The following is a 22347-nucleotide window of genomic DNA, read 5'->3' as shown; positions in this document are numbered from 1 at the left end:
CCAGCTTGTCACCTCTCAGGGAGGAAGCTTGTGTCTTCAGGCTTTGAAATGAACAGAGTATAAGAACAAAGTGCTGGCGCTGTCTCATGATTTATATCGCTTTGAGCCCTTGCTTATGTGTCCCGAGGGAAGAGATGGCAGCTCCTGGATGTTAAAATCCTTGGGCCTTTTATGTCAAGTTGTTTAATATTTATGTGCCAAGGAACAGAAGTTAGAAAGTTGTGCTTGGTAAGTGACATTCTAAATTTACAAAGTAGATAAGAAAATGTGGTCTACAAAATAGTTGTGGAAGACTGTATTTTGGCATTTTCACTCTACTGTAATTTCCCTCATTCTCCTGCCAGAAATCTGACTTGGGAAAGAAAGTCTTGAGTGTTTTGTAGAATCATTCAAGAACTATTGGTGTAAAAGTTCAGTAGAAATGAGATCTCCTTGAGAACAGAAGGCAAGGATTTTCTATACAAAAGAAAAGGAGATAAAGATTCTGTAACCATGATTTAAGAATGTGCCCCATAGAAAACTTTAGTTGTGACACTGGGTTTATCTGATTTAAATGTCTGCATAGACTAAACCGAAGCTGGTGAATATCCCATAAAAAAGCTATAAGTCAGGTCTGTGAGCTTATTTACCCCTCTTACATCATCTCTGGGTAAGGCGCAAGACACAGTGCAGGTTTCTTAGGGCTGCTGCTGAAAACACCTGGGCAGCATGTGGCACCAAGAGGGCCCGAGTGGTACTGGAGAGAAGCCGATTCTGCTTGAGGTTTGGACTCTGGATATATCAGCAGATAGGATTTTCTCATATTTCAAGGCAGAGGCATGTGATGTCAAATTGTCATTCTCACCAGCTCTGCTTCAAAATTGCATTTGAATTCATAGAAACCTTTGTGGTGAAGACTGAGCATTGTCCTTGAGCATTGTCCGCCTGCTGCTTTGCCTGTACTGGGGCAGTGTCTGGGGCTGAGCAGAGGCCTTTACATCGGGCAGTTAGAGGCAAGAGCCCTGGCTATTGTGCCAGCAACACCTAGTGGCAGACGATGAGAGCCACCTTGCCCAGGGAGGGTCCTCTCCCGTTGCAGTGACTGAGAGGAAGCATTAATGTTTCTGCACCCATGGCTTCTTTGAGTTTTTTATTCCTTTTCCAAATTGATCAGGAAATTGACTTCTAATTAAGAGAGAGATCTGCTAATGCCAAAAATTAATTCAGTAGTAAATATTTTCCCAAGCTCTCAAGTCGGAGTTTTGAAGTAGAAAAGCTAGTCTCTGTCTATCTTATGACAACATGCCTGGTCATTGAGGTGTTTGACAAGATTGGGACCTGAATATATGGTGCTGTAGAGTGTTAGAAATTCCCTCCCTTACTTTTCAAACTAGGAAGTCAATGCTAACATCTTTGAATTGGGAAGGCTAGCTCAACATATTTTTTCAATTCCCAAGCCCAAAATGTCTGATTTCCATCTGAATGGAAACTGGGTTGAATGTGTAGGATATTTGTTTCCCAGAATACCCAGATACTTTATCTTCTTAGAAAAGGTGGGTAAAGACTTTAGCCCAGTCAGCATCCCAGAACCAGTCTTGTTTCTGTGGGATAAGATGCCTGATGCATCTTATTAGCAGCACACAGCTGGCATCCTGACTGTATCTGACTGTCATTGGGAAACCAGGACAGCAAGAATGACATAACTAACTAAAAGAAATAAAACATGATGTTTCGTTTCAGGATGATGAAATTAACCAGCAGAGCCAGCTGGCTGAGAAACTAAAGCAACAGATGTTGGATCAGGATGAGGTAAAGAATGTAAAGAAAAATTCTTTTGCAAAATTCTCTTATTACTCTTTGTTGTTGTTTGTTTTAAAAATTTAATTTGGAAAGAATTTTTCCAAAAATCACTGAATCATGTGGAAATTTCTTGGTACGTTTCCTTTTAATGCCTATTGAAAACTGGTTTTAGCTTAACTGAGGAAACAACTCTTTGACTTTGTAGAGCTCTGGGGTTTGGGGAGTGAGTAGCTGGTGGCTGTATTTAGTCTTGTATGAGATAATGGAGGTCTCTACCTGAGCAAGAAGTCGACTTCCTGTCCCAGGCTCAGCTCTCTTGTTTGCTGCCATTTTAGCCTTTTTTGACTTTGCACTTCACCAGGTCTGGCCTTTGATATACGTTATGTTCTTGTGGTATTTTTTCGGGGGAAAACCCAGCAAACAAACAAACAAATAAATAAATAAAAGACAAAAAGCAGAGGAGAGGTAAGCAAAGAGGAAGGAGGTCCAAGGGTTGCATTAGTATATAGAGATACAGTAAAAGGAGGCAAATTGTTTTCAGTCTCATCCCAGATGGCATTCAGTTCCCCAGTAAACGTCTTTAGCGCCTTGAGTTCTGCCAAGTATTTTACAAACAGGAACCTCTAAGCAAAGGACAGACAGCCAGTCTATCAAAAATAGATGATTGGTAATTCTCTTACAGAGGCCCATGTAAGTGTTTTTCCTCTTTCATGCTTTAGGGTGCTTTTTGTTTTGTTGCTAAAATGTGATGGATTGGAGGGCATGATGCAACTGTAGCAGGTGGCCTGGGTTCATGCCCCCCACCCCATGAAGACACTGTAACCATTTCTTTGTCTTTGTTCCCCTTCCTCTCTTCAGGGAAATGACTTTGTCCCCATCCAAACAACCCCCACCCCACCCAGGCGGGATGGTCCTCTGTGCCTTTGCAATCAGATGAACCGTGTTTACTTTCTCTCTCCTTTACACTGGAGTCTTGTATTGTTTGGTGTGTCCTGTCCTCCTCAGTTAGTCTTTTTACATCCTCAAGTGGGTGCAACTCTCTGTGATAGTTAAAAAAGTCAGTTACAACTGAATTTTTCTCTCTGTGTTATCAAGGCAATATGTGTTCATTGTTGGAAAATCAGAAAATAGAACATGCACAAAGAAAATGAAGACATCTGCAAACCCACGTGTTTATTTTTAACTAGTATTGCTGTTTGGGATCTATCTTTCTATAGATACATGATAAATAGAGAGAAAGAGTGAGGACTGTGTTTCATTTGACTATAAAATTGACATGTATATAAGGTGAAACTCAAATATAATGTGAATATTCAAAAGCCACGTAAGTAGTAGTCTGGTCCTTGGAAATGATCTCCCCTATCCTTAGTTCAACATGTGAAATAGCCAGGCAGCTTAAAAATGCCACAATTTTTTGAGTTAAGCCTATGTAACTTTCAATTGCAAAAGAAAAATACTTTTGAAATGATAACTGTCTACTTTAAAATTTAGCATCTGGACCACAGCAGGGTTTAAAGTTATGCTGAGCTTTTCCAGCTTGTTTTACCTATTTATAAAAAGTACTTTACTTAGGCTAGAACACAGGATATTAACCTTGACCTTTCATCCCCAGTTCATGGCATCTCATTTCTCCAGCTTTTAGCTTCTACGAGAAGAGACTATGAGAAGATCCAGGAGGAGCTGACGCGTCTCCAGATTGAAAATGAGGCAGCCAAAGATGAAGTAAAGGAAGTCCTCCAGGCCCTGGAGGAATTGGCTGTCAATTATGATCAGAAGTCACAGGAGGTGGAGGATAAAACCAGGGCCAATGAGCAGCTGACAGATGAACTGGCCCAGAAAACGGTTGGAACATTTGTGTCTAGGGGGTGGGACATTTTTGGCTGCCATTCCTTTACTTACATAATTTTGTTGACAGGCACTATATAGGAAGGCAGTTGACTGAATGGTTTTTCACTGTTAGATGTGAATGCAGTCTCTGAGGTCCCTCCAATAATTGCAGTACTTTGTCTGAGTGACTTATGCCCAACTCATTCTAAAAATATACATCACAACTGTTTATGTCCAGATGTATAACACCAGCAGGCATGCCTTATACATTAGTCAAGAAAGTGAAAACCAGAAAAATCTAGTTAAATATATGACATAACAAGTATAAGACCTTAATTGAGACAATTTATTCTTTGCTTATCTGTAAAAATGGTGATAACAACATGCTCCTTCAGGGGATGAAAATTAGCCAAAACTCTTAGCTCACAGTTGGGGTCTTTGCATGTGCCACGTGCTATGATAGCAATAAATCTTAAAATGTTAATTCAACAGGCAAGATTGGGCAACACATAGAAGGTACGTTTTTCACTTTTACTTCCACTTGCCTGAGTGAAATTAATTTCCTTCACACAGATTTTTGTCTGCACCCGGGACTGAGCTGTCCTCACTGAAACCTGTTGTCATGGTTTAAGCCAATGCTTCAGTTTACCCATTTCCTAGCTTCCCAGAGAAAGATTCTGAGGGCCTCACACAGAGAGTTTGTGGCAGCGGGGCCAGCAAGCATCTGGTGACATGCCTGGTGGTGGGATGTATCCATTTTGTCCTTTTCTACTTGGAAAATGGATGGTAGGAGCTGAGTCTGGAGCTGCCTGCCCTTGGAACCTTGGCCCCATGGCCTGTTGTCATGGGATTATGCCCAGCCTGTTCTGTGGAAAACATCCAGTCCTCCTGGCCAAGGAGAAATAGCAGATGGTACAGGGAAGCTCTGATCTGCTGACCATAGAGCTGATGGGAAATACTCTTCAGTCCACACATTCACTTTCACACCGTGGGGCAGACTTTTTAAATGGCTCCCCAAGCAGGGAACCAGTGTGGGTTTTAGAAGCAAAATGAAATCAGCATCAGTGCCAAAACCCAAAACAAACAAATAAAAAACAAAGCACAAGTCACTTAGAGAAGAGAATTGGATCTTTCTGCTTGCCGTTTCTACAGGATTCTTTTAACTAGTCTTTGGTGTTATTTGCTCCTCAAAACAAGCATTTTCCATAATACAGTTCTTATTTTCTGTCAAACAAAGACATGTTCAGAGTTCCAGTTTTAGTCATACCATTAAAAAGAGCTCTAGTAAAATAGTTGTATATGAAAGAATTGCTTAAATTCTTTGAATTTACTTCCACAGCTCCATAATTGAGGGGGATTATTTTCTTTTGTTGACTTAATACCAGGTCATCAAAAGATGGCTATTCTATTAGTATTGAGGATTGAAGTTAAATATATATGTATGTTATGTGTATGTATACATGCACATGCACACACATGCACATACTATTTGGTGATGATTGTTTTGGTAACACACCAGGGATGGAAATGAAGGTGGTTTGCTAATGCTTGGCAATAAAATGAGCTTTTGCTTTAGACTAAGAAACCATCTCCTCATAAACTTGATTAATTTCGAAGAGATGAATAGTGTCTAATTCAGTTTCACTGTGAAGATTGCAAGACATTTTCTAAGCTCATTAATGTCCCTTTGGACCTTCCAGGCCCATCTATTATTGGGCACTCAGATGGGAATTTGGAAGTTGTCCAGGGAGCAGCTTTGTCTGGGAATGGAGGTGGGGACGCTTGCAGGTATGTTTAGGCCCAGGTGAATGTGGACTGAAATGTAACATCTGGTAAATAGGATGGTGTGATTAAACGTTATAAACTTAAGCACTTCTTTCAGGCTTTATTTATTTCTAATAACATAAACCTGATTTACTGACCTGGAATTTGTCACCTGATATACATACCAGGTCAAGATAAAGTCCTCCTCCTCCTCTTCTCAGAGATTGCTGTGCCATCATTTCGTTTGCCTGAGTAGGACTGCTATGCTGCAATGACACACAACGAATTCCTTACTACATTATGTTGTTGTTCTGTGCAAGACTATAGGTCTAAAATTGATGGTAACCCTTTTAATTTTATTGTTAAAATGTTTTTCAGACAACACTGACAACCACACAGAGAGAGCTGAACCAGCTACAAGAGCTTAGCAACCACCAGAAAAAGAGGGCCACTGAAATCTTGAATTTGCTATTGAAGGATCTGGGGGAGATAGGTGGAATTATTGGCACCAATGACGTGAAGACTGTAAGCCCGCCTTTCTTTATTCCTCTCTGGCATGCCTGAATGATGGTGTGATCATAAGCTTTCAGGGTCTGTGTTTTATTTTCTTAGCTATCCAATGCTTAGCCACAGTTCTTTGCATCTGCCGTGTGCTATCTTTGAATGCCAGAACGAAGGACTGATTGAATGACTTACTGAATGGTTGTTTGGGTAAGGAGCAGGAGAAAACGTTACCTTTCAACATCGAAAATATTTTCAACCCTTGATTGACATTATATAAATTGGTTTATTTCTCAAATTTGTATGCTGTAGGTTAAACACAGTTCCAGACTCAGAAACTGTGTTTATTGCTTTCTGTGAGAATCCAACAGTGTGAAAATTCCCCAACCAATCAGTGTGAATTAGGAAAGCTTTCAGCCGATATTAATAGGATTCTAATAGTGAATTAAAAAATAAAGCCACATTTAATTATTCACAATATAAGAAATTTAGGATCTTGCTATTTATTTTAGGCTGCTATTTGCATCACCTTGGAGCCTCTTGAAAATATCACACTGAGTCAGAATTTGCATTTTAACAGGATTCTCAGGTGAATTGTATCCTTCTGAAGTTTTAGAAGCAAGTTTTAGTTTGGTGCTGTGTGTCAGTAGTGGCAAGGATCCAGGCCTTTTCTCTGCTACCCTTCTGTTTCTCCCTTCCCTTCTCATATGAGCAGAATTTTGCGACATGGTTGCAAGATAGCTTATAGCACTGACCACATCCTTACATAATCATGTCCAAGAGAGGAGGGGCTGAAAAGGCAGCTGTTTTCATTCAGGGGGAAGATATATTCCTGAAGATCCCAGTGGACATCCCTTTGCTAGTCAGAATGGGGTCATTTGGTCACCCCCAGAGTGCAGTGGAAGCTGAGAAAGCAAAGAGAAATAGGATTATTATAATTACCTTAAACCAACCATGAATAATAATCCACTAAAACTGCATATCAGTGCCATTGACAACAAGGCATGGGTAAGAGGGGTAGGGAGAATGAAGGTGGTATAAAGCTGTCCACGAGCCAGGGAGAGAGGAAAAAGACAGAATAAATATTGTTACCTTTACGAACAAGCAATAACTTGCTTGTTTTTTAAAAATTAGATAGTGACTTTTAAAAATAAGATTATGTAATATTATAAATTATTGACAAAATTTCTATATCTCTATTTAAATTATTGTTCACTTTATACAGTGTTTACTTCCCCCCTCCCACTCCCATCCTCACCATAGCCCCCACATTCCTCCCTCCTCCTGATCCCTCTTTGTCCCCTTCCCCTATAGGACCTATCTGGTTTATAATTGTCTGTTTTTGTACTGTGACTTTGAAAGGAAATAGCTTTATGAGGTGTAAGTGACATAACGTAATCTGCACACATTGACAGTGCACGGTTTGAAAAGTTTTGCCTTAAGAATACACTCACGAAAGCATCTCAACAGTAAGCTGAGCACATCCTTCACCTCTGGAAATGCATGGAACGCTTTCTGGTCTCTCTCTTCTGTTGCATTAATGTAATCTTTATGCCAGTATTGCTCCTTTAGTAACGGTAGCTTCATAATAATATTATGAACCATTGACAAGCCATTGATAAACATGTGTTGGTTTTTTCAAACTTGGAAATGGTTTTGTAATGCTCAACTTCCAGCTCAGAAGTCCCTAAAATGAAATTTTTGAGTGTAGCCATTAGATTTACAAAAGGGTGAATTCTATATCAGTCTGCTTTATTGGAGTGCTCAGGCTGGCTGTTGAGATTTTTAAATACCAGAGAAGATTCTTCGAATTGCTTTTGTTTATAGACATTTCTGGAAAACATAGAAGGCCCTTCTTGGATAGTGTAATGGCTTCAGGCTTATACGACCTTTTATAAACCTAATCATTCTTTCATGGGACCTCTATTGTAACTGAATATTTCATGAATCTTTGCGAATGAATCTAATTTTATCATCGAATTCTTGGTTAGTGTAAGATTAACCCTATTATGTTCCAGTTTGATGATTGTACATTTGAGGGTTAAGAATTTAGAAGCATACATTGGTGTTGAGCAGTAAACTTCTGACATTGGTTGATTAGATGACCCTCGCGATATGAAAGTGATGTTGATTTATGGGAGTTGGTGCCTGCTGATAATGATAAAGGAAGATATTTTTATGCTGAGTTCTAAAATAGAACTGATGAAAAATGCTAATGAAATCAAGGAGTGTCTGGGTGCCTGGCATTAAAAGTCTTTTCCTTTGGGAATCTGAAGTATGATTGAGATTATTTTTAAATACTCAACTGGTTGTTTTAAAGGTATTTTTGGATTCCAGACATTGGATGTCATAGTTAACTTCATTGATAACCAGTTAATTTCATTGATAACTCTCACTTCTAGAGCATTTATTCTTAATTGTTTTGTTTTCTTCCTCTTCCCCCCCTCCCCGAATTTATGACTTAATCATTAGGGTGATGAGAGTTAAAGGAGAAATTATGTGACTTTGGACAGTCACTTTTCTGGGTTTCAGTTTCCTGATTTGCAAAGTGACAAAATACACCCAGGATTATCATGACGGTTGTCAACTGAATAATTTCTTAGCTTTGTCATTACGGGCACAAATATCCCCACTTACTCTTCCTTATTGAAATACAACTGACATACCTATTGTGTACATTTAAGTTGTGTTGATTTGGTTCATATCACACATTGCAAAATGATTCCCACCATGCTGTTAACACCCAGCTGTCTCATGTGACATAGTTAATAGTTACCATTTCATTTTTGTGGTGAGAACATTTAAGATGTTTTCTATTAGCAACAAGTATATAATATTTTTGTTATAATCTCTTACGTTCTTCACTAGATCTGCACTTTGTTAATCTTATATATGAAAGTTTCTACCCTTTGATTATCTCCCTATTTACTTACCTCCCCACCCCCTGGTAACCACCTCTGTTTCTGAGTTTATCTCCATTAGCATCTACATATAAGTGACATCATAAAGTGCAATAGCACCTCTTTCCCCCATCTGCTGTTTCATTTTTCAACTACAGTGGAAAACATTAGGGGCAATAAAATATTTTGAGAAAAGGGCAATGGTAGGGCATCCTTTTTGTGGCTGAGTAATATTCCACTGTACATAATACATGTGTTGTATATGTGTGTACATACATGTATGTTTGTGTATAATATTCCATTTTACACACACACACCATTTATTTATCCTTTCATCCACTGACAGACACTTAGGCTAGGTTGCTTTCATGTCTTGAGATCCTGATTAGCTTTGGTTATAATCTCAGAAAAGGAATTCCTGAGCATATAGTAATTCTAGTTTTAATTTTTTTAAAGATTTATTTATTTATGTATACAGAACTGGGGTACAAACCAGAGGTGCAGGGGTGGTGAGACGATTCACCAGAGACAGAGTGGGAAGTAGAACATATTGATGAAGTACACTGCTGAGGGGAGCAGCAGTTGGCTCAGGAGAGGTCTGCCACACCATGTGGGCCACCTCCCTGGCAGGAATCAAACTCATGCTGAAGTGGCTTTAGCTTCTTAGTATTGTGCTCTAACCCACTGTCACCAGGATGGGCCCTCTAGTTTTAATTTTTTTAAGGAGCTTCTGTATTTTCTGTTGTGGTCATCCCAATTTGTATCCCTACTGACAGTATACAGGTTTCCCTTTTCTCCATGTCCTCTCCAGTACTCATCCTCTTTTCTTTTTGAAGATGACCATTGTAGCAGTTGTGAGTTTGTAAAATGTCACCGTGACTATGATGATTAGTGGTTTCAAGTACCTTTTCATGTACCTGTTGGCCATTTCTGTCTTCCTTGGAAAACTATTCAGATCCTCTGCCCATTTTTTAATTTGATTCTTAGTTGTTTTATTTTTCCTTCTATTGAATTCTCTGAGTTCTCTATATATTCTGAACATTAATCAATCCCTTGCAAATATTTTCTCCCATTCCATAGCTTGCCCTTTCATTCTGTGGAATGTTTCTTTTGCTATGTGTAAGTTTTAGTTTGATGTAGTTCTACTTATTATAGATAATTTTCTTTCTGCTCATTATTATTTGATTGGTATCATGCTTGATCTAAGAAAATGAGCAAATCTTGAAAACCTTTCAATTGTTTTATATTTTTGTTCCTAAAACCTTTCAGTTCCCACAAAGTCCTCTTGGTAAAATGGGGTGAGGGATAGAAGTAGCTTTGGAATCTTTCTCAGTTCCAGTTGCTATACAGGCCTGAACAGCAAGGAAACAAGTAAATTCATATTTCTCCAGCTCCATTATGTCTTGAAACATTTTCAACTGTCCAGACAATATTTTGTCAGCAAAACAAGATGAAATCAGCAAATGACACGTTGCAGTTAGTGGGGACTTTATCCGGCACTATTAGTGACCTTTCTCCTCTGTTTTATGTTCCTTAAAACATAGATTTTTCAAGAATCTAGCCACAAAATGAAGAGATTGATATAGAGTAAATGAAATGTATTGGATATGATACCTATTATTTTCCTCCCATTCTTTCTTTGTTCCCATTCTGACTTTAAGGTATTAGATATGAATCACCTATGTGACCTAGAAAAAGCACCTTGCACAGCCACTTCATGCTCTAGGGACTCGAGGATGAGGCCTCTTCTGTGGGCAGGGTGAAGAGGAAGGCAGCCTTTTCTACTGGATTAGTCATTCGTACCGGCTCACACTGTCCAGAGCACTGTTAGAGTCATTATCAGAGCCCAGGGAGAGTTATAAATAACATTTCAGCAACAAGCTCTGATTCTTCTCTTTGAAATAACAGTATACTGGAATTACTGAAAGCTTTGAGTTTAAATGACTAAATATATGAACTTTCAAGTGGTAAAAAGTCTCACAGTTAAACCCATTTAGAGTTTTGTTTTTTTTTTAACCATTATGTGTGGACCCAGAATTCGCTTTTAGAGCTTCTAGAACAAAAATAGGCTTTCAAAGTTATGGTTTTGGTTTTGGGGAGAAACATTCAGCTCTCACTTTGGAGGGAGCCCATTATTACATTTTATTTTCTTTGTCCCCAGCTCATGTGGGATGTGGACATAGATCCCAAAGGGCTCTAGTGCAGGGACAGACCTAGGGAGGGGGTATTTGTCCTTCCCAGGGTGCCCTCCTGCTGGTGATACCGTGGTGTTTGTTGGTGGGGGCTGTGAATTCCACATGGAAGAACTGCATGTTCTCTGCTGGTCAATACAATGTATAGCGTATATCTGTTTAAACTAAAAAGGGAGATTCTCACCTCTGCTTCACGCCAGAGTAATCAACAGTGGTAGAAGAACAAAACTGAACTTAGAGATTGTAGGCTTTTCTCATCTGTCTGCACCATGCTGATGGATTAAAAAAGGAGTGTGATGAAAAGTGGTAAATTGCAAGAAGTCAGAAATATAACTCGCTTAGTGAGAACCTCCATTAAATTAAGATGGAATGCCTGTAGATTTTCTTTCTGTAGATCTTTTTCTGTAGATTCTGTCTTGTTTTGATGGACACTGGGCTGATTTAACAAATACTGTTGTTGAATTCTTTGTGGGAGGTTGATGTGAAGTTACAGTGTCATCTAGTGGGCTTCCTATCTGCTCTCCATTTTCAGGGTTGGTACTCATTTCTTTTAAACTCCCAAGTATTTACTGGAAAAAATAATTCTTTGAACTTAAAATATGATAGCGATAATGTCAAAACTAGGCAGTGTTGAGTATACTGTGAAATATAAAATCATAACAGGAATCATCTTAGAACCAACTGGAACATCTCTATTCACAGGCTGTGTTATGGACAGTGGTCTTGTTTTCTCCCAAGGTGCTAGGGTGACCTCTGGTGGTTAAACAAAATATGCACACAGTTATTTTTGTTCCTTTGGTCAATTGTCCTTCAAGACCGTGTTTGCGTCTTAGCACATGGGTTCCTAGCCTAAGAATCTTACTGTAATTTTTGTTTTCACTAGAGTTCTCGTACATAGAATCCAAGTATGAGGCCATCCAGCAATGCTGATGTCAGAATCTTCTCTTCCAAATATGAATTTAGACTTAGGAGATCTTAAATAATAAGCCAGATTCCCTGCTGGGAAGGAGCAGTCATGTAGAAGCAGGGAGAGTAGGTTGTAGTAAGAATGTAGGAGACCTTTCATCCATAGGGTCTTTTGTAATAGTACATTCTTATTCATTTTTGTTTATTTGAGGGCTATATAGAAAATCCTTTTTGTTTCAGCCCTTGCTTACAGAAACAAATTCACGCTTTTCTTCCCAAATAGTGGACTATAGGGAAGTGACTCCAATTTTGATTTAAATTCTTATAGGCTTTCTGTCACCTTTAAGGAACATTGAACCTCTTTGTGGTTCTAGGGAGATATGACATTGAATGGAACACTCCATCAGTTACCTCTTTTATCAATCTTAAAAGTCTTTTTCTCCTAATAACTTTTTATTATAAAAGTCAAGATCTGGTTAATTGGGGATCATATCTAATGGCGAGATTTATATCAAAATTTCAGAGAATGAATTTGAACATGTAGCATTTTTCAGAGATCACTTTCAATTGCAGTCCTATAATTAGAGCTTTTCAACCAGAAACCCACAGATATCTTAAGGATCCACTGAGAGGTTCAGAAACCCCAAGAACCTCTGGATTGTAGACAGAAGTTGAGGGTGTTTCTTCCTGTGACAGTTGGCAGATGTGAATGGAGTGATCGAAGAGGAATTCACCATGGCCCGCCTGTACATCAGCAAGATGAAGTCGGAGGTCAAGTCCCTGGTAAACCGCAGCAAGCAGCTAGAGAGCGCCCAGATGGACTCCAACAGGAAGATGAACGCCAGTGAGCGGGAGCTGGCGGCCTGCCAGCTGCTCATCTCCCAGGTAGCTCACCCTGTCCTCCTAATTTCACACTATGTTCTCTTGAAACCTGCTGCTCTCTGCTCTTACTGAGCCAGTGGTGCACAGTAGGTGAGAGTTGTCAGACTTTGCTTTACATTGACTTGCCTGTGGTCTCCAGAGAGTGAGAGCCCAGGCTTTACCATATGACTCAGCTTTGTTGTGTGAGGGACCTGAAGTACTATCTTAGTTCCTTTTTGCTGAAAATAATTTTTTAAAAAAGATTTATTTATTTATGCATACAACAACTGGGGTACAATCCAGAGATGCAGGGGGTGAGAGGATTCACCAGAGACAGAGTGGGGAGCAGAACAGGCAGATTGATTGAAATACATTGCAGTGGACAAGACAGGAGAGGTCTGCTGTGCCAAGTGGGTCAGCTCCTTGACTGGGGATCAAATTCAGGCTGCAGTGGTTGCTGATAGCTTCACAGTGCTGCACTTTAACCCCTTGTGCCACCAGGGAGGGCCCATCTACTTAAACGAATTTTTCAGTTTTTTTTTTAAGATTTATTTATTTGTACATACAGAACTGGGACACAGGCCAGAGGCTCAGGGCTGGCAAGAGGTTTCACCAGAGACAGAGTGGGGAGCAGAACAGGCAGATCCACCAAGTACACTGCTGAGGGGAGCAGCTGGCGGGTCAGGAGAGGTCTGCCACACCATGTGGTCACCTCCGGGGCAGGCGGGATCAAACTCATGCGGAAGTGGCTTTAGCTTCTCAGTGCTCTGCTTTAACCCACTGTGCCACCAGGGAGGGCCTTTTCAGGTTTTTTTTTTTTTTTTAATGAAGACCAGTTATATTTGAAGATAAGTACTTTGGCAACTACATTTTAGATTTGGATACATTTAGATACATAAATTCTTTTATTACCTTTTTTTGATGTAACATTGGTTTACAATCCTGTATATGGTACAGTGAAATATGTTCACACCTCCCAGATGAATATCACTGCACTGACGACCAAAGTACCCGAGGTCTTTACCATGGGTCACTGGGTCACCTCTGCCCTGCTTTCTCCCACCTTTTCTTAATCCTTTGTAAAGGATGCATTGATAAATCTCTAGCTAGCTACGTTTGGATAGACAGATAGATAAATGGAGATGTGATGAACAGACAAGATGAAGTGAAATCTATAACACATGTCAGCTAAGGCAACATTCCTTCATCTTTTAATCTCTACCATAGGTCCAATTTAGTATCAGGAAGCAGAAGCCACTACAAGTCGTACTATTACTAATAGTGGTAGCAAGTGACATTTTATTGGGTGTTTACTATATGCCAAACATTGGGCTAAACACATTATCTCAACAGTTGATCTTTAAAAAAAAAAAATTCAGGGCCCTCCCTGGTGGCGCAGTGGGTTTAAAGCTTTGCACTGAGAAGCTTAAGCCACTTCCACATGAGTTCGATCCCCGCCTGCCCCGGAGGAGATCCACATGGTGTGGCAGACCTCTCCTGACCCGCCCGCTGCTCCCCTCAGCAGTGTACTTCGTTGATCTGCTTGTTCTGTTCCCCGCTCTGTCTCTGGTAAATCCTCTCACCCTCCGCATCTATGGCCTGTACCCCAGTTCTATATGAATAAATAAATCTTAAAAAAAAAAAAATTCAGGCGAAGCAGATTTTCTCACTGTTTCTGTTTTTTTGGATCAGGAAATTGAGAATTAGAAATAATATGTTTTGCAAATGCATACAGCCATTGAAAGACAGGTGAAATTCAGACTAAAGTGTGTGTTAACCCTCATTGTTGAAGGTCTTTCTGGCCCTAGGGCACAATTCATTATGAGCAAGTCTGCTCTTCTCCCCTCTGGAATGGCATTTCCACTTTAGTATGGGTGGTTTCAGAAAACAGCCATCTAGTTTCTGGTCTGCCACTGATTCCTGAACTTGGTGTTTGGAATTTCAGGTTTCTGTGAGTGATGCAATATATGCTGCTCACTGCCTTATACCAAACATTACAACAGCTGAAGTCCTTGGGGGAGACAGCATCTGCCATGGAGTAATGTGTCAAATAATACTGAATGACAAAAACATGCTTTGTACAGGTCTACTTTCCCATAGTTAATACACCAATCATAGGAACATCTCTATTCTCCTTGTCTCTAACTATTATGATCTGAGAGGTAATTTCAAAGTAACAAAGTACCATTTAATAACTAACATATCAATAAAAATTAAGATTTTTCATTGTTGGGGTGTTATAGTGAAATTGATATACACTGTTAGAAAAAATACAATGTGATCAGTTCTGTTGGAAAGCACTTTGGAAATCAAAAACCATAGTAATTTATATATACTCTGTTCCAGTAATTTTATGGATAGTATTGTTTTGTCAATAAACCTAAAACATTTTTAATTTACATAGTGTTTCCTGATTAAAAATATTAAAAGCTTATATGCAAAGTATTGAGAGTATTACTTTACATTATAATGAAATAAAGTATCCAGTAAAGTATACCTAGATTAAAAATAAAATTACATGGAGGAATATTATAAGCTCTCACAAAAAAGTTATAGAAAAATCTCTTCATTAAGGCAGTATAGTTACATATGTCAAAAGAACATGCTGAGTTACATTTTTGCTATGTGTGGCAACTATGTAAAATATGCATTCAGTAAAGATGGGGGTGTTGAGGATGGTTAATAAGTTAAAGTGGTTTGCAGATGAAGTGTACACCACTTTTTCTGGAATTGCTTTGCTACTTCACATTGTATAATTTTTCAACATTGAGAAAGGAAGTTGAGAAGAAATATATATACTAGAGTACAGTGTACCTCAGATGTGCTTTCCAAATCACCTGTTACGCTGGCAGCGTGTTCCCTTGGCCTTCCTGCCTCTCAGGTGTGAAGGCCAGGGTGAGTTCACACAGGGACCCTGCGCTCACAGCCCTCTCACTGCGTTCTCATTCGAGCTTTTCATACCAGCCTCCATGTCCAACTTCTTTAAGCACACGCTGTGAACCAATGGAACTGTGTGACTGTGTCAGATGTAATCTGAGTAAATGGATGGTGGCAGCAGTTAGCACCAGGCCTGGTAGTGACTTGGGGTTGTTGTAGATCCCCAGTACTTAGTGTGGTCTGGAAGGGGACATGGGCTTCAGGTGAGTATACTCCCCCAGCTTATGAACCCTTTGTTCAGTGGAGTGAAGTGCAGCCTAAGTTCTAAAGTCTGGGGCCCCAGTCTAGGACCCTACTTGCCTGGATCTTAGAGTGACACTGACTTTGGATGTGTGAGATCAGAGAAAAGAATACTGGTATATTTTGAGATTAAGGAATACCCTGTTAGTGCTCTCTACATTAGCAACAAGTAGCGTTTCCCATTAGGCTATTTTGTACTTTGTTGAGATTTGTGCAAAGCCCAAGATTTAATCATTATTTTATGGGATTCAAAAGGAACAGAAGAGAAAGCTTGGCTCTTTGACTCTTTTTTTATATGACACAATCTAAGGAATATTTAGAAATAGAAATCTGTGTTTTTTGTTTGCACTCATCCTCTTTACCAAAAGCAAGGCTTATAAAATGGCTGTTGCAACTATGTCCCACTTACCAGAGGTTATTTTAGTAGATTAAGAACTCAAGCTCCAGGAATATTCTTACTTACTACTGTCCCTGCTCAGCCAATGAATCCCCATTTATTCACTCATCCTACTAATATTAGTTACACACCTACTCTAAATCCTCATGGAGCTAATAAGTAAGAAAAAAAAATCATGTAGAATTAATTTAGCTGCTATAAGAATTTGAGGCTTGCATGGTAAGGATTTATTCAGAATCATATCTGGGAGGGTGGTGGGGCAGAGAATGTAAAACTCCTTGCAATGAGAATTGGTGTGTGTGAAAGACAGAAGGGAAAAGACATTGTATTTTAGTTACAAAGATGGAATCTAAGGTGCAGCTTCAAAGATTGAGGTCTCCAGCCCTAGGTATTTTTGCTATTCTTTCTCAACAGCCCACTCTTCTGTGAGGAAGAAAACATGCTTGGTTTTTGGGGTCTCAGTGAACTTGTTGGGAGGGAGGTGTGGGAATGTCTGGGGGATGCAGTAGAGAAACACCTACAAGAGGCAGACAGCATGTTAGTTGGGGCTTCTGATTCCCCAGCAAAGGACCGAATATTCCTTTTGGTGTTGGCCTCCAAAACATAACTCAGTGATGCCTCCATTTTTCCCATCAGGTAGTCCCAGGCAAGCCTGGGTGACCACTTACTAGTCACTCACTCCTTTTATCTCTTTGGTGACTTAAAGCATGAAGCCAAGATCAAATCGCTGACAGACTACATGCAGAACATGGAACAAAAGAGGAGGCAGCTGGAAGAGTCCCAGGACTCACTCAGCGAAGAGCTGGCCAAGCTCCGGGCCCAAGGTAAATAACTGACTGCTTTATAGGTGTCAAATTCTTGGCCTCCGTCAGATACTCTAGTTGGCTTGTCTCATGATGTTTTAATTTTGTTCAATTAAAGCATTTTAAGAGCCTCTAAAAACAATGGCATGATGGGGGGAAAGGAAAGAGAAACATGTAGAAAGTCTGCCTGCTCCCTGTATCTGTGCCTCATTTCCCTGCTCCCTGGGGCAGAATGTTCTTCCTTCTTCACTTCCTGCCACAAGTCTGTCACCAAGGCCCATCGGTATGACCCACCAGATGCTCCTTTCTTTCTGCTCCTCATTACCAACTTCATTGTCACTGTCCTTAATCCTAATTAAGAATGGTGGCCACATCCATCCAGCAAAGCCCCATCCCCAGTCTGCTCTAGGTTGGCCACCATGCAACACCCCAAGAAACTGTTTTAAAATCAGATTCTATCTTGTGTCCAGCCCGTGCTGCTGACCTTTTCCCAGTGTCCAGTGCTCTTAACACAAAGTCTGAAAGGGCTTACCTGGCACCACCCACCCTTTAAATAAAACCCTTCCATTTGCCAGTCAGCGGCCTCACCCCTTTTATTTTGGGAAAGTGCCTGACACATAGAAAACACTTGATAAAAGATAAATAACAGTAGACATTCAAGAGAGGTTACTGTAGAAATACAGAAACCAGAACACAGTTAACTGCATTGTGGTGAAATGGCAACACACATATTTTAGGTTGCAGTGAAAATTAATTAAAAGTCATTTTGGAAATATTTTGAAAATAGATAATAACCGTAACACTTTTTCCTTTTGACTCCCCAAATCTCAGCTATTCATTGCAGAATTACTTATGGTAGTGAAAGAAAGCCCACCAGAACTGTTGTTTTCTTGAATTTTCTTTTTGTATTGGAGATGAAGTACATAAGGACTTAAAACGCAGCTTTAGAAATTTACATGTGATCTTGACTGTAGTTTAAAAATCTGCGGATACTTGTATTCTGAGACCTGCAAGTTAACATTTGAAATGAAAATGTTTCTGATAAGGTAGTAGGATTGGAGCTAAAATTCTTTTTTTATTACACACTTATTTCCTCCGTGTATAGATGTGTGTGTGTGTGTGTGTGTGTGTGTGTTTCAAATGCCAAGGCAAATTTAAAAAGAGAACATGCCTACCCCTGCAAACTCTAACGTGGTAATGTTTTCTTTATATAATAACAAGTGAATATTAAGACTACAATGCTCCACCCAGAACTTGAATTGCCAAAGAACTTTTCTCTTTTGCAAATGGTTTTGGCAGTGGTAGCATTGAGCAGAAATAAAGGAGAAGTGAGAAGACCTGAAATTTATTAAAAGCACAGCAGACTAACGGGAAAATGAGATGCTGTGCATGTCACTTCTTAAACTGCTCCCCCTTCCACCCCCAGCTCAGGCTGCCCATTGCACGTGTGTCCAGAGAGCACCGAGACTTCTGAGAATAGGCTGGCCGACCCTCTGGAGGCCACGGTGGCAGCCCTGCCCTGGAACTGGGGCCCTGCTCTGTTTGGTCTGGAGAGCATCCCTTCATATTTCTGTTCTTCTTGTTCTTATCCTTAGAGTTTGTTTTCTTGCTCTTGAATCTTAGAGAATAAACAGCTTACCCACGGGAGGTAAATTAGCTCTTTGTGGAATTCTAATGGTGGTACAAATCCAGGTGCCCATGAAATCCACAGGGTGCTGTATAATGTTCAAAGCACAGGTACACATGTTGCCGCAAGAGCTGCTCACCGGGGCGAGGTGGAGAGCCAATCCCCGAGGTGTGGGGTGACACCGAGCCAGGCTAGTCTCAAGTGGCCCTCACGTAGGCACCTTTCCCCTGGAATCACTTCTAGGACCTAGGTCACCACCGCACAGTGGCTTTACAAGGCCTCCTGCGGGCAGTCGCCTTGATGCTGTGGTTGTGGCTGGTGATAGAAGCTGTTGTTTCACTCCGTTGCCATTTTTCTTTTTTTTTGACTTTTTTTTTGACTTCTGGGTGTGTGTCCTGACTGTCAAATGTTAAATCATCATTTAAAATTTAACAGAAAAAATGCATGAAGTCAGCTTCCAGGATAAGGAGAAGGAACACCTGACGCGACTGCAGGATGCTGAGGAAATGAAGGTGTGTACAGCTGCCCCTTCACCACGCCCAGCATGCATTTGGCTTGGATTTTCTTGTTCTTGGAAAATCTGTCCCCATCGAGGCGTGTGTGGCAGTATGGGAGCAAGGGGGTGGGGGGCAGTGCTGTGCATTTAGAGACCTTCCCAGAGTGTGGCTTGGCTGAGAAATGAGATGAAGACGGAGGTGCTCAGGACCCCCAGAGGTCAGTGAATAATAGTTAGGTTGCATTAGTGCGTTTTCTTCACTGCTGCTGGTGAACAGAGAAGGAGCAGCAGCTGCCGGTCGCTGCGGGGCCACCATGGCATTGGGGCTGGCTACTGAAGACATGCTCACCCCTCCTTTGAGTGGAAGAAAACATTTCCCCTTTTTCCTTTTTTTAAAGAAACACCCTAAATATGAGATTCTATCTTAGTTACCAAAATCTTTATTCTTGACCCCATTTTAAAAACAAGAAGGAACACAAGGAAAGAATAGTTGGGAACTAAGATTTTTTAGGTGAAGAAAAAGAGATATGAGGAAAGGTAGACTCCCGGCTAACCCCATGGTGGAAGCTCCAGTCCACGTGATGCCCCTGGTGCAGTTCTGCTCCCATCAGTGGCATAACCAGGCCTTGCCTGGGGCCCTCCCCTGGTGTCACATTACTTTGATGAGGAATTCTCTTTTATTTATTTTTTTTTTAGAGATTTATTTATTTGGGTACAGGCCAGAGGTGCAGAGGCGGTGAGAGGATTCACCAGAGACAGAGTGGGGAGCAGAACAGGCCGAGTGACAAAGTACACTGCTGAGGGGAGCAGCGGGCAGATCAGGAGAGGTCTGCTGCGCCATGTGGATCATCTCTAGGGCGGGGATCGAACTCATGCTAAAGTGGCTTTAGCTTCTTAGTGCTGTGCTTTAACCTGCTGTGCCACTAGGGAGGGCCGGAAGTCTCTTTTCAATCATGAGTCTGTGCAAAAGCAGAGCAGGGCTAGTTACATCACATTTACAGGTGTGGATGCGTGGCTCACATAGGTTAGAGTCTGCTCTGAGGCTCCCTGGCTCTTAAGGGGTCCGCGCCCTCTGAATGACCTGACTAGAGAAGCCAAGTGGCTCAGGTGAGCTGAGCTGTAGAAAGTTGGGGGAAAATACTTACTGGTGGGCTAATTTGCTTCTGAGTTCCACTCAGTTTTATAACAGATCCTGGGGTTTTGTTGTCCCAGTCGAGCAAGGTAGGTGCTGGACTCTCCAGTTTGGGATCGAACAGCTGAGGGACATGTGGGGTAGGCGGCAGAAGCAGGGGCTCCAGGGCTTGTCACTGAGCGGGCCGGGCGCCAACGAGTAGATGACACATTTCTCTTGGCCTGCGTTGCAGAAGGCACTGGAGCAGCAGATGGAGAGCCACCGGGAAGCTCACCAGAAGCAGCTGTCCAGACTTCGAGATGAAATTGAGGAGAAGCAGAAAATCATTGATGAGATTCGGGAGTGAGCTGGCATGGGGTTCATGGGGCGTGGCGGTGCGGGGAGGGGGGCTGGCTCTTTGGCCAGCCTGGAAGAACACGGATTATGACTGAGCTCCCTGACAGCCTGCCTGGCGGGCTCTGTGCTCTGCCCTTGTGACCAGCAGCAGGATGTGCTGCTTCTGAGGGCTGTTCTCCTTTCTGGAATTGAGCCTTGGAGGCCTCTGATGGAGCAGGTGGCAGGCGGGCCCAGCTGCCCTTCCTGGTCCCTGCAGAGCAGGGCATGTTGGTGACTCAGCTGGGCAGACACAAGCCTCAGTAGGTGGGAACACTGTAAGCATGAAAAAAATCTAAATTGGTCCTGACTTGTTGATAAATACTCCAGAGAAGAACACAGTCAGCTCCTACCACCTCCTCACCTTAACACAAGCAAGCACAAGGCATATAGGCTCTAAGCCACCTGGTCTCAGGGACCCACTGTATTTGTGCACACTGCGGTGGGCCTGTGGCGTTTGCCACGGTGCTATCATCAATTACAGCCTGACTCTGGCGTGCCCCGCATCCAAGGCCATTCCCCTGTCTTGCTCTCCCACTGATGAGTCCCCTGCTCCACAATGACTTCTCCATCAGTGGCACCACAGAAGGCTCCCAGCTGATGTTCCTTCAGGTTCCTCTCCTGAGGGTTCTTAGCATGTTTGCCCAGTGGGTGCCTTGGCAATCTTTCAACCTCTTTGCAGTATAATAATTTTAAAATCACCAAGTAAAAGAGAAGGCTCACTACCCTCCTGCTTTCCGTAGATGAAGGAACAGTTGTCTATAAGGGAGCAAGCTTTCATGGTTTACTTCGGGTGGCCCTGCTAAAGAGGAATCAAACTGGAGTGAGAGTCTAATTCTTCAGACTGCTGATGCAGTCCTCCCATCAGTGGGTGTGAGCTGTTCACACAGTGCATTTGCATTTTAATAGGGGAGAATGGTGACCGAGGCAGAGGTGTAAATGGTGTGATCTGGACTCCATGTATGGTCTGCTGGAAAGCACCTAGCTTTTCCTTGCCTTCTCCCTCTGACCGCTCCCACTGCCAGTGCTATCATTTGTGTTGTGCTTTACCCTTCAAGCATGCCTCATGTTCATTATTCAGATTAATCACCCTTAAAATGCTCAACTGGGGAGGAAAAAGAGAAAGGGAAGGAAGGCAAGAAAGAGGGTGGGTGGATGAGCAAGTTAGCGGGTGGGGAGTGCCCTTGCCTGTGCCTTCCGGACGGACCATGGGTTTTCTTTTTGAGATGTGTGATGTGTTCTTCGGTCAGGGAGGCTTGGGCGCACAGAAAGCCTTCATTGTAAATACTGAGCTCATGTGAAAAATGACCAAATGCCCTAGCCAGATGGTGGGGTTTCTGTTTTGCAGCAGATCTGGATTGTTTTGTATTCCCTCTCTCTGCACCCCTTGAGGGCTTCACATGGAAGGCTCCTGTGTCAGCCAGGAATTTGGATTTGGGAGATGTTTTCAGAACATCACACCAGAGAGAAAGGGAAGGTTGAAATGGCCAAATAAGGCTCCCTGAGTGGGTGCATGACATCTGTAGGGCAGACGGCAGAATTCTTCTGACCAGGCTTGTTCTCTCTGTTTTTATCAGCTCCTTTTCCATCTCACTGTTTTCCTTCCAGAGCTC

At 41.6% G+C, this 22347-nt stretch overlaps 1 protein-coding gene across 2 annotated transcripts in view; it reads left to right on the top strand.

Annotated features, from left to right (window-relative positions):
• Positions 1-22347, top strand: part of KIF5C (kinesin family member 5C) — a 147629-nt gene that overhangs the window by 100975 nt on the left and 24307 nt on the right. For both annotated transcript variants that reach the window (XM_004674667.2, XM_012727097.1), the window contains exons 13-19: positions 1720-1788; positions 3415-3621; positions 5749-5895; positions 12566-12754; positions 17011-17128; positions 19170-19246; positions 20595-20704. In XM_004674667.2, the coding sequence (XP_004674724.1) occupies positions 1720-1788; positions 3415-3621; positions 5749-5895; positions 12566-12754; positions 17011-17128; positions 19170-19246; positions 20595-20704 (917 nt within the window). The remainder of the gene's footprint in view (positions 1-1719; positions 1789-3414; positions 3622-5748; positions 5896-12565; positions 12755-17010; positions 17129-19169; positions 19247-20594; positions 20705-22347) is intronic.

Source organism: Condylura cristata, unplaced genomic scaffold (genome assembly GCF_000260355.1).
Source record: "Condylura cristata isolate star-nosed mole 26May11 unplaced genomic scaffold, ConCri1.0 scaffold00002, whole genome shotgun sequence".
NCBI lineage: Eukaryota > Metazoa > Chordata > Mammalia > Eulipotyphla > Talpidae > Condylura > Condylura cristata.
This window is presented reverse-complemented; position numbering and strand designations above follow the sequence as displayed.